Raw genomic sequence first — 13,040 nt, 5'->3', positions numbered from 1 at the left:
GGTTAGAGTTTGAATGCAGTTATCACAAGTGATTAAACATACATTTTGTTCCCTTTTTTCACAGATAGCCATGTAAAAATGTATATATATTCTGAGGGTAAGGAACTAATGTCTTTCGGGTGTGTGTCATTGTCCCCGAGCTTCCATCAAATTGAAAATCCAAAAATTCAATAACATCCAGTGCATTTTAAATTATCAATGGGGGAGAAGAAAGAGTAAGAAGAGAAAATCCAGTGGGCATGGGAATAAGCAGTTACAGAAAATGAACATTAGCTGAAATCTATGACCAACTCAACTAGAAGAAGCAGCTTCCTTTAAATCCTCTGCCTCGCTATTTTGGTCTTCATTAAAGCTTGGAGCTTTTGGGATCAGACCAAGAACTTTAAACATGAGTTGATCAGCATCAAAATCATTGTTAGCAGTTGTGAGTAGCTTTTCACCAGTGAAGATAGAATTTGCACCAGCCAGAAAGCACAATGCCTGCTCAGGCATGGAGAATCTAACTCTGCCTGCTGATAACCTCACCATCGCTTTTGGCATTATGATACGCGCCGTGGCTATCATGCGAATCATCTCCCATATTTCGACAGGCTGAAAATAGAGCAGAAACACTTTTGAGGTACATGGACAACTCAAAACAAATGTGACAGTAATTTTTGTAAAACTTGGTTTAAGATGTACATGAGTTTGAGATGATGCCATCAATCCATACATGTAAATTTTATGCTTACAAAAAGGAATATAAGGTCATTAAAAAGCTCAAAGGGCGGGGGGAAAGAGCAGAAAAATGAAAAGCCTAAATAAAGAATAACTAACTGACTGGACCCGAAGCAAAAACCACACTACAAGAAAATGTTACTAGATGATAATTGTATGATGTCATATGATTCTACTTGTCACCTTAACATTAATAAATTTTATAACTGGTAAAATCTTAGCTACTATCTTCTCAATCCTGCAGATAATTATACATTAGAAATCATCTTAATTATCTCTAGAAAGGATGATTTCATATCCACACCATTTTGTCCTGCTATCATCAACTCTTAGACACAATTAAAAATTGAGCTGACAAATAATGACCAACATTTTTTCACTATTATTTTAGTTTAACAATTTGATCAATTAAATAAATTCACCTTCTGATCCTCTAGAGGGGTTCCCTTTACAGCAATAAGTGCATTAATAGGAACACTCTCTGGATGAGTGGGTAGGGTTGACAATGTGTGTAACAAACCTACTCGGTCATCCTCTGCTTCTCCAAGCCCGATAATTCCTCCTGTAAGCAGATATCATCTGGTCAGACTACTATAGGAGATAAATGCATTACAGTTAGATATTTCATTGCACAGGTGCACAGGTACAAGAGAAAATAAAAAATAATTACTTCATGATTTACGTTCATTTCGAATAGAGAAACAAGCAAGATTTAGATTTGATAACTGGTGATGCCATGGCATAGAGACTTCAAATAATTATTGGTAATCTTTATGCTGCTTACTTAAAGTAATAATGTTACCAAAGTAATCAAACTAAGGTTCCCTTCTCAAATTCAAATCATTGTAACACAAAACCTTAAGCCATGGCATAAATTGTAAAATAGATATATTACAAACTCGTAATCAAATTTTAAATTTCTTAGCAAACTTATTGAACTGCTCTTATTCCCAAAAGCGCTTACTTTGGAACATTATATTGTCCAGTCAACAACAACCAAGCCTTACTCCCACCAGGTGGGGTCGGCTGCAACTTTATACTGTCCAGTCAAACTATTTATATGAAGACTAAGTAGCTAAAGCAGGCAAATATCAAACACTGTTCACTCCAGAGCCAAGAAAAACAGAGAAAAAGTGTTCATAATGAATAAGACCTACATACTATGATCCTGGCATGAAGAAATAATAATTTATTATTATTACAATGGATGAGCTTCATGGAGTGGATATGCTATTCTGGTCTAGGAAAGATGTTATAAAATCTATATCACATTCATCTTGTTGAACTCGAGTGTAAGCCATATCAATATACAAATAAGTTTCGTTGTATTTAAAGTTAATAATACAATTACCAGAACAAACATTGATCCCTGCATCACGAACAAACTCAAGGGTTTTTAGACGCTCATCGTAAGTCCTCGTTGTAATGATTTTTGGATAGTATTCCCTTGAAGTGTCAAGATTGTGATTATAAGCTGTCAGACCTGCCTTCTTGAGTTCAACAGCCTGCTGTTTCTCCAGCATGCCAAGGGTGCAACACACCTCCATTCCCATTTCCCTAGAGTGAAATAGATAGCCCAAACGTTACCAAAGAACTAAAGTATGTTTGGTCATACTTCTAACATATTTTCACAGTCACCACGAAACTTCTTAGACACACAATGGCCCCTTTTCATAGTAGTTGATAATTCCGACAAAAGTAAAATGCTGTTGAAATAAATACCTTATGTCTTTTACATAATCAAGGATCTGGTTGAAGTTTGTCTTTCTTCCTACTGTCTCCCTCCATGCAGCACCCATACAAAAGCGAGTGCTCCCAGCCTCTTTTGCCTACATGAAAAAATGATTCTCCATGTTATTCATGAAGACAAAAAACAGCATTACATGACCAACAACATATATTATACATTTATACTTAAATTAATATTCTTCCTAAAATGACTAGGCCTAACTCCACTCTAAAAGATAGCTTATAAAAATGTCTCAATACTCATATAATTCAATGTATGAGAGGACTTTAACACTTAACACACACCATAACACCTAGGACTGGACATTTGGAATGAATTACCCAACATCGGAATAGGCTTTGATACCACATTAGAATAACCAAGTCTAAATCCACCGAAAACTCGAAAAGGCTACCTCATTCGAGGGGATTGCTCAAGTCATTATAAATCTCATTACTTAATTCTTTTAACAATTCTAAGTGAATATTTTGTAACATTTGCAGGTAGATAAATGGATGAACTCTAATAAAAAATAAGGAACCTTTTTTGCAGCTTGGAGAACAGCGTCCTTGTTGGTAAGTCGTTGGGATTTAAGACCAGTATCATACCTAGAGGATTGAGGACAGTAGGAACAATCTTCACTACACCCACCTGTTTTAATTGACATCAAAGTACACTGCTGCACTTCCCTGAAGTTATGAGCATGTCTGTGAACTTGAGCCTGACAACAAACAACATTAGTAAAATTTTACGATGATGCTATTCGATATTTTCGTATAAAAAATTCTACTTTCGTAGATGGGTTTCCCGAATAAGTTAAAAAGAATGAAAATTTGAATGAAGGGATTTAAGTAGAAAGAGAAATGAAGAGTTACCCCATGAAAGAGAAGATCGAGAATGGGAGAATCGTAAACGGATTTGATTTCATCTCTGGTCCAATCGTTTCTGGGACCGTCTTTGATGGCCTTTTCAGCTTGAACTGCGGCTGCTGAGGAACTAAACGTGTGGTGAAGTAGCCAGAGGGTAGAAGAGGGTCTTTGGTGTTTTCGGAAAATGGGTTTAACCAAAAACATGATTTTGAAATAATGAAAGTGAGTAATCGTTTGTGGTTAGGATATGTACGAGGAGGTAATATGATGTTAGAAATAGTATTATTTATTATGGCCTAAACTTCAAACTTCAAAATCATCTGAAGTTAATTCAAGTGGTATATGGATTCCCCTTAAGTAAATAATGGGTTGGAGTCTCCTGAATAGAAAAAATATCGCTGAAAAAATTAGCTTCACTATCTGTGGAAGTTGTAAGCTCGGACAGATTTATCTCTAGTGTGAGTAGGATGACTTTGAAAGTTGAAGCCTTTGACGGAACCAACCTTGTAGGTGCATGTGGTTGGTTGTTGGGTTAATTCGTATTTGGTGGCTCTATCAAACAACACTCCTGCGTCAGACACATGGAGCTTAACCAAACAACCACCACCTCCTCACCCACCTACAAATTTAGAATAATAATATATACATAGTTGAATGGCTACTAGCATACTCAGATTTTTTCGGTAAATTCTATGTGTCATTAAAATTGATTATTTTTCTCAATTATTTTAAAAATAATATAAGGTTATAATCTTAATATTACTTGAAGATTATAGTCTTAATCACAACAACAATAACACAAAAGTCTAAGTTTTTTCAGTAGAACAAGTAAGAATTTTTTTAAACGTTACATACCAAAATATAAATTACAGTAAAACAAGCTAACTTATTCTATTCAAATTTAAATTGTTATTAAATAGAATATTTAGGAGCAGATTTAATTTGGTTAATACTTATAAGATATTCCATAATCTTTTAATGACCATGATAAATTTTAGAAGCAGATTTAAATTTACTAAGATGTTATTTAGATTTAATAAGATATTATCTGATCAATTTTTTGTATATATATACACCACATTATTAATGAGTAAAAGCGTATATTGTAGAAATACCACTTCATATATTATATCCACTCTCATAATAATTATATGAAGAAAATAAAATGTATTTAATTGGAAGAGTTTTATATATTGTAGAAATACCTACCCATCAAGTGTGAGTTATTCCCCTTCAAATATTATATATATCATATTGATCTATCGACCAATTGTTGCTACAATACTCGGTTGAGCCGTCAAATACCACTTCATCTATGAATTATAACATTATTCCATGTGTTAAGTGAAAGATGCATATACGTGAACTTGACGTCGCATCTTGACTCAAAACCTAAAAACTTTACATCTATAATTCCATTCTTTTATATGTTCAGCTCATCAACTTCTATACAATATAATCTTCTTCATTCACACTTATAACATTTGCATATTTAATATTCAAATAACCATATAATGTCCATAAATGAGGTGTGTTCTTGGTTGATGTGCTTGCATCAACTGAATTTCAAATGGTTTAGGTCTTGTTTGGTGCACCCAATAATACTTAATCTAACTTTTGCTGGTTTGTTTCCTGGTTTGCCCGTAGTTGTTTATCTATGCCCCATATATCATTTTGCAAGTTGAATTTTAAAGTGGGAAGGGAATAGTTAAAGTCATGAAATATTACTCCAAAAATCAATACACATAGGGGTCATTAATGAATCAAAAGGTCATTCAAACTCTTCATTTGATTCCAATGGACAACATATCATCTAATTAGGGCGGACAATGAACCAAACCAACTCAGTATTTGTTTGGAACTCGATTCGTTATTTAACTCAATAAACTTGGTTCATGAACCAAATGAGACAAACTTAAGCTGGAAATTGAGCTCATTAAATAAACGAGCCGAACTTGAGTCTGATATAGTTTGACTCGTTAAGCTCATGAGCTTATCGAGCTGATCTGGTTTGACTCGGTTCAGCTCATTTCCAGCCCTAGATCTAATGTCACCTATTTTGGTTACTAACAGAATTCTTTCACCCAATGTGTAAGGAATTATCTTTCTCAGGATGTGAGGTTGTGTCTTTCAACTAGTATCACTCTCATAAATCGAATAACAGATATTTTAATCTTTTTAATATTTAGCAAGACTTTACATAATTAGATCAACACTGTACTGTAAAGTTGATTATCAAATCTACAATAGGTTGGCCGACAGACACAGAAACAGGGTCTTCGAATCATTATTGACTTGTAGTATATCCAATATTGAGGTTGTATATCTGTTTTTTGTGGAAATATTGCCACATGTCTCATCACATTTATGATTTTCTGATAAGATAAACTTTTGTGATATAATCGAGGGGATAGTTTTGCTAACAATTTTGATATCGGGCCTCACTGTATTATGGGAATTGACACCCCAACAAGATTAGAGGCGCTACTAGAGTCATGGTACGTTTTTTTTTTGTAAAGAACAGACTTGTGCCAAGATGAAACCATATAAATATAATTAATAATATTCTGACAATATATTAATATTTTAATTTTTATTAAATTTAATTTTAAATAATAGTATTAAAAAACATAAAATGTATTTATTTCTAAATATAATATATTTCCATGTAAGTTTTCGTCAGAAATATATAATATATAATTGGTGTTTTACACTGGCATTGATGAGTGTTCTGTAGCACCTGTTGAATTATTTCAGGACCTCTCTCATGTTGAATATTAAAATTATACGTATCAGTATATAAAACTTGTTTTTGATCCTGGAGTTACAAATTTTTAAATAAAAAATTCCAAGCCGTGAGTTTTGACTTTGTTATATATATAATAATTATCTTGTCTGCGACTACTGATCCATATCCATTGTGCATAATTGTCCATTGTGCATACCCATCTAATATTATATTCTCTTCATTATTTTTATTAACCTCTTACCATTCTTAATTTACAGAAGCAGATCAATTAAACACTTATTTCTTGGAACATTTTGTTTCACTTTTCCACTCAAGTTTTTCAGGAAGCCACCAAAATTTAGATCAAACGCATAAATAACTGCTCCGGAATGTGTATTATAAAACACAACCCAACTATATACCAAAAAATACAATAAAACGATTAAAAAAATCTAACCATTATTTAAAATATGCATGTATTGTCCTATTTAGTTTGAATCCAAGATATTTTGCTGGTATAACTATAATTATCAATCCTCACTGAAATTAGTATTTTGTCCTAAACTAAAAATGGAAAGAGATCCACGAAAAAAATAAGAAGAATGAGTCTCCTCTCTAAGCTTTTATCTCACCCAAAAAAATACAACAAAGTAGAGGGCTATAAATTATTTAGGTTACTCGAGAGTGGATTCCATTTAAGTCACTTCACCTATATTTTAACCTACACACACCAAGCCATAAACCCCATTCGTAACAAAAAAGAATAACACTTCAAGTATAAAACATGTTACAAGTGAATAGGTAGGTAGTTGAGACAAGTATCACATTTCCCTAATAGTATCCTATTCATGTCCCGGATTAATTATATATTATCATATGAATAAAAAAAAAATTTAAAAACAAAAATAACATTTTAATTGACTTAAGACAAGGAATGAAACACCGTATAACAAATGATCTCGGTCAAGTTAGTTGTACATGTTTATATAGATCCCAACCTCATCATCCTAACATGTTTATGAACTTTAATTATCATCTATTTATTATCTAATACTTACTACATATGCTAAAACAGGAAGGACCTAGTTACACAGAGAAATTTATATCACATATTTGTTGGGAAGTTATGAAATGATTAATTAAGTTTAATTTAATTTCATTCTGAAAGGGATAGCAATATTCATATCCGTGGCATAAAAAATATGGTGTAAATGTAACTCTCACATTAATTTCCCTTACTTGTCACCCATAAGGTTCAGATCTATTTGAAACTGAACCCATTAACTCTTGTATTTTTCTCTCTCTTCATAAATTATCCATGTTCCTAATTGATTTGAAAGTCCCCATTAATAGTTATAGTTGTTTGGTATTTGTTGTCAATGACTAGTTCATAAGAAAGTCATGTTTGTTTCTACTTTGTTAAAGTTGTATTGTGTTAGCCTTAGGTTATTCATACTCGTCTAGCTCTAGAAGCTAAAACAAATTAAGATGGAGATAGAAGCATGCAGTGGTAGCAAGAAAGAGAGGGAAGTGATATATGGTAACATTAATAGGGGAAGCTACTTGGTATGGGAAGATCTGAGAGTGGTGATACCAAATTTTGGGAAGGGACCAACAAAGAGATTGCTTAATGGGATTAATGGTTATGCTGAACCTGGTAGGATCACTGCTATTATGGGTCCTTCTGGTTCTGGAAAATCCACTCTTCTTGATTCACTAGCAGGTTTACTACTTACTATATGTCTCATAATATATGCATGTTCTTGCTACCACTCCTTTCTTATATAGTTAAATCCTCAAGCATGCTTAGATTTTAGGTTTTTTAGAACCAAGGATATACTAGTGTGTAGTATATAATTATATACTCATCACTCCAACAAATCTATTCACTTTAATCAATATAATTGCATCCTAACACAACCATAATAATAATTCATGTATTCATCATATAAAAAAACATTACACACCGATTAAATAGTCTATTTTCTAATTTCTTTTTAGGGTTATTAGTTGGGTTTAAAAGGAGGGAAATGGAAGAAAATACTTCAAAATTATCTCATAAATATATTTTATGATTATTATTGTTTTTCCCCCTTCTTTTTCTTTCCTGACCAACAAGAATGTAATGATTTTTATTTTGTAGTGCATTATTCAGCATCATGTATTAGTTATTATTAAGATAAAAATCATATAGATAATAAATTATGACTATAAAACTTTTTATACCCAACACACATTAAACTCTTGTTGTGGGACATATTGAGCGTTTTGTTTGGATTTAATTTGTTAAAGCCAAGACTCTGTAGGCAAGTGGAGAGTGGAGAGTAAAAGGTCCCTCAGTTTTAATTGTTTGGTCCATGGTGTTATTGGTGTTGGTGGGGTATCATGTCCTTATCTTCAATTACCACACATACCAATTATGGACCTTCCAGGTTCCCCGGGATCAAATATAAATCTATATTATATTTCCAAAATTAATTTTCCTACTCTAATTTGTTACCAAGATAAGATCTTGGGTATTGTTTTCTTCTCTTTTTCCTTTATCTTTTATGTATTCAATTTATTTTCTTTAACATATAAGCATTCATAGTAAAGTCTGTTGGTGGTTGCTATTTCAGTATTAATGATTCCTAGTTGACATGGACAAAATTAATGTTCTCTCTACCTTACAGTCGCGCCATCAATTTTGGTTGTTGGAATAGTAATATTCAAATTATCACAAAGTAATATTCTGATAAATTTGCACTGACCAATGACCATTACCCTTAGGCATCACAATAAATTATAACCATATTTGTAAATAAATAAATACTTTCTTGTCCATAAAATATAATAGTGTACAAGAAAACAAAAGTCAGAATATTTCAAAACCTTTTAATAATATAGTATTTTATTAAAAAATAAATATTTAAAATGACCAAAAAAGTATGTTATGTATAAAACAAAGATTTGATGATGATAAAAATATTAAGAAATAAACAGAATTGGTTGCCTTTGATTTCCCTCTTGTCGTGTCTCCTGGTCGTTTTGTCTTATTTGGAAGACATGCATGTGCAACAAATTAAACTAAACTTCATAATCTTCTTGTCAATTGGGATAACATCATATCTCTTATAATATGTGTAATTCCTTATGTGAAAAATGGGTATGATTAAGATTCATAAAAAATGTTATTAAATATGTGATATATTATAATTTAAATTTAATTTTTCTATCGATCACAATCTTTTACCACAGAAATAACATAAATTAGAGATAGAGATGTTGTCGTCCATTTTCAATTAAACAATTGAGGTTATTTTAGTCAAAATGGTATTTAATTTTTTTACTTCTTAAACTATGTGTATTAAGTTTTGAAAGAATGAAGTAAATGCTTTATCATTTCCCAAACATTCAAGCCTAATTGACAAATTATTTTCTGAAGACATGGGTGAACTTTGAGTCTAATATGACGGTATATGCTTCTGTCACTTTGGTACATGATTTTTCATTCCAGTTGTTATAACGTTTTCTAATATTTATTATTTATGTATTAATTATTTTTGACTCTCAAACAAAAGTAATACAAATCAATGATAGATGATATGTTGTCAATGTAAAAAACTTTACATTAATAATGCATAGATATTAAACTCATATTTAAATGTATGGACATTGTGGCAGGTAGACTCTCAAAAAATGTGGTGATGACAGGAAATGTTCTTCTCAATGGAAAGAAGCAAAGCCTAGGCTATGGTTTTGTGGTAAGTAATTAAAGTAAACCATGCTTATATATTAAAATAAATAAGGAAGGCAAGAGTATGAAAATGTAAGCCCAATGTCACAGCTCTCGCAATCCGATTTTCGGCTAGAAGATCGGCTCTACGACTCCCAATATATTAATGTTTGATATTAATGTTTGAATGTTTGGTTCAGGCATACGTAACACAAGAAGATGTGCTGCTAGGAACTCTAACTGTGAAAGAAACAATATCATATTCAGCCAATCTACGTCTTCCAACAACAATGAACAAAGAAGAAATTGAAGGCATAGTGGATGGAACAATCATAGAAATGGGTCTTCAAGATTGTGCTGATAGATTAATTGGTAACTGGCATTTGAGAGGGATAAGTGGAGGTGAAAAGAAAAGGGTTAGCATTGCACTTGAAATCCTTACAAGACCTCGCTTATTGTTTCTTGATGAACCAACCAGTGGTCTTGATAGTGCCTCAGCATTTTTTGTTGTTCAAACTCTTAGAAATGTTGCTCGTGATGGAAGAACTGTTATCTCTTCCATTCACCAACCTAGCAGTGAAGTCTTTGCACTCTTTGATGACCTTTTCTTACTTTCTGGTGGTGAAACTGTTTATTTTGGAGAAGCTAAAATGGCTGTAGAGGTATCTATCTATCTATCTATCTATATATATATATAACTATATGTAACTTTTTATATATTCTTCTTGATTCTATTGGTATAGTTATTATGTTTTTTCATGCATGCTTGATGTGATCAACACCAAAATAGTTTCTCTATTTGATCAGTTTATAATTGATAGTCAGAAACTATTCTTCATTGTGCCTAATTTTTTATCCAATTTCTTTTGCAGTTTTTTGCTGAAGCTGGTTTTCCTTGTCCACGTAAAAGAAATCCTTCTGATCACTTCTTAAGGTGTATCAATTCTGATTTCGACATTGTAACAGCAACACTGAAGGGATCTCAAAGAATTCCTGTATGTATTAGCTATTAATTTCTAAGCATTTGCTTTTTGTTATATCAGCAAACTTAACCCCTCCTTTAGTGGAAGGTCTAATCTGTTTTTTTGGATATAATTGTTATTATTAGGATGTTCCAAATTCAGCAGATCCTTTTATGAACTTAGCTACAGCAGAAATTAAGGCAATGCTAGTTGAGAAATATAGGCGTTCGACCTATGCTAAAAGGGCAAAAGCCAAGATTCAAGAACTATCTACCAAGGTATGCATTTTGACAACTAGCTTTACACTTCATTAATGTCAAATTATCTCTATGTTGGATTGATTAATGTAATGTATTGCAGGAAGGACTTGAAACTGAGGCACAGAATGGAAGTCAAGCTAGTTGGTGGAAACAATTATCGACCTTGACAAAAAGATCAATGGTGAACATGTCTAGAGATGTAGGTTACTACTGGTTGAGGATTATAATCTACATCATTGTATCTATATGTGTTGGAACTATTTATTTTGACATTGGCTATAGCTATACTTCGATCCTCGCCCGTGGTGCCTGTGGTGCATTTATATCAGGATTCATGACATTCATGTCAATTGGTGGCTTTCCATCATTCATTGAAGAAATGAAGGTATGAAAATGATAATATAATTTTGGAAATAAGGCAAGTTAGTCTGATTTGATAAACTTTTCATCATGGCTACATGGTCATTTAGGCTTATCAAATTTGTTTGCTCATATGAAACAGCTTTTTTATCGCGAAAGGCTTAATGGATATTATGGAGTTGCAGCATATATCTTAGCCAACTTTCTTTCTTCTTTCCCATTCTTGATAGCCATTGCTCTTACTACTGGCACCATTACTTATAACATGGTGAAATTCAGGCCAGGATTCATTCACTTTGTGTTTTTCACTCTCAACATCTTAAGCTGCATCTCGGTAATTGAGAGCTTGATGATGGTTGTAGCTTCACTTGTTCCAAATTTCCTCATGGGAATAATTACAGGGGCTGGATTAATTGTAAGAACAAAAAGCCTACACCATTCAATGAAAAATGAACAATTGCGCTTAAAATTTACCACAGGCTAATTTTCTATCATTGGTTGTTCATGTAGGGAATCATGATGATGACCTCTGGATTCTTTAGGTTACTGTCTGATCTTCCAAAACCGGTTTGGCGCTACCCGATTTCATATATCAGTTATGGCGCATGGGCAATTCAGGTAACTTTATTTGCTAATCAAATCTGAACTGTGTCACATATTTTTCTAACCATGCAAGACTTATATAAAATCTATGTTTATGGCAATGGTCATAACTCATAACACAGTATATATGCAACAAAACATGTTGAACTTAGGATATGGAAAGGTTTTGAATAAACATTTTGTTGAACTTGGAATGTTTACAGGGTTCTTACAAGAATGACTTGCTTGGGCTTGAATTTGAACCTTTGATACCTGGTGACCCAAAATTGAGTGGAGAATATGTGATCACACACATGTTGGGCATTGAATTAGACCATTCCAAGTGGTTGGACTTAGCAGCATTACTAATCATTCTCATATTTTATAGAATTCTGTTCTTTACTATTCTCAAGTTCAAGGAAAGAGCATCTCCACTATTTAAGTCACTTTATGCAAAGAGAACCATACAACAGCTTGAAAAGAGACCTTCTTTTAGGATGGTGCCATCTTTCCCTTCCCAGAGGCATCAACCTCTTCGTTCACTCTCTTCTCAAGAGGGTCTTGATTCTCCACTCCACTAGAAAGAGTCATAAACAATGTTATAATTTCTTATGTGGTTTCATATTTGTTGTTTTCATTAACATACAAAAATTACATTTGTTCTGTTATCTTATGTATAGAGGAAATGTTTCAAACATAGATAAATGTGACACTCTATCTTTGGATTACTTCTTTTTATTTCTATAATCTCAAAACTGCCATAATTTTTGGTACAAATGCAGGTCTTCCTCTGAGTGTATTAGTGTTGTTCTATGATAATAACAATATAACGTGTGGCAGCAACTGTTACATGTTTTTTAATAAATAAACAATTATACATTTGTTGATTTTATTGGAAAACACAACACAGTAATAAGTGCCTAAAAACACCACCTTAAATATCATGATTTTGCCTATGCTAACAAAAGGATTTATTGAATCTTTAATGTTGTTATTGGAAGGGATAATCATATCATAAGGTGAAGGATTGGTTAACCCACAAAAATTTTGCAGTCACTTTTTCTCTTTTATAATTGTCAATGATCAATGTATTGTAATTTATAATGTAAATATTGTAT

At 32.5% G+C, this 13,040-nt stretch overlaps 2 protein-coding genes across 2 annotated transcripts; one reads left to right on the top strand and one right to left on the bottom strand.

The window, feature by feature from the left end:
• On the bottom strand, positions 152-3,613 carry LOC109353158 (biotin synthase-like). The gene is made up of 6 exons (XM_019595351.1): positions 3,322-3,613; positions 2,988-3,167; positions 2,440-2,546; positions 2,069-2,274; positions 1,140-1,279; positions 152-591 (listed from the first exon to the last, which is right to left on the bottom strand). Exons 1-6 carry the CDS (start codon positions 3,517-3,519, stop codon positions 292-294), a joined length of 1,131 nt encoding a protein of 376 aa, XP_019450896.1. The 5' UTR covers positions 3,520-3,613; the 3' UTR covers positions 152-291.
• On the top strand, positions 7,257-12,695 carry LOC109353157 (ABC transporter G family member 15-like). The gene is made up of 9 exons (XM_019595349.1): positions 7,257-7,766; positions 9,707-9,786; positions 9,959-10,420; positions 10,631-10,753; positions 10,867-10,998; positions 11,081-11,365; positions 11,483-11,755; positions 11,851-11,958; positions 12,147-12,695. Exons 1-9 carry the CDS (start codon positions 7,532-7,534, stop codon positions 12,501-12,503), a joined length of 2,055 nt encoding a protein of 684 aa, XP_019450894.1. The 5' UTR covers positions 7,257-7,531; the 3' UTR covers positions 12,504-12,695.

The sequence above is a fragment of the Lupinus angustifolius genome, chromosome LG07, assembly GCF_001865875.1.
Source record: "Lupinus angustifolius cultivar Tanjil chromosome LG07, LupAngTanjil_v1.0, whole genome shotgun sequence".
Lineage (NCBI taxonomy): Eukaryota > Viridiplantae > Streptophyta > Magnoliopsida > Fabales > Fabaceae > Lupinus > Lupinus angustifolius.
Note: the sequence above shows the minus strand (reverse complement) of the source record. Positions and strands in the feature narration are given on the sequence as shown.

Excerpts from the sequence above, each read along its gene's own strand:
- LOC109353157 (XM_019595349.1), top strand. The coding sequence starts at position 7,532 with ATGGAGATAGAAGCATGCAGTGGTAGCAAGAAAGAGAGGGAAGTGATA. Across the intron at positions 7,767-9,706 it reads TCTTCTTGATTCACTAGCAG|GTAGACTCTCAAAAAATGTG; the intron begins GTTTACTACTTA and ends ACATTGTGGCAG. Across the intron at positions 11,959-12,146 it reads ATGGCGCATGGGCAATTCAG|GGTTCTTACAAGAATGACTT; the intron begins GTAACTTTATTT and ends GAATGTTTACAG.
- LOC109353158 (XM_019595351.1), bottom strand. The coding sequence starts at position 3,519 with ATGTTTTTGGTTAAACCCATTTTCCGAAAACACCAAAGACCCTCTTCT. Across the intron at positions 2,547-2,987 it reads TTCTCCAAGCTGCAAAAAAG|GCAAAAGAGGCTGGGAGCAC; the intron begins GTTCCTTATTTT and ends TTTTTCATGTAG. Across the intron at positions 2,275-2,439 it reads GATTATGTAAAAGACATAAG|GGAAATGGGAATGGAGGTGT; the intron begins GTATTTATTTCA and ends ATTTCACTCTAG.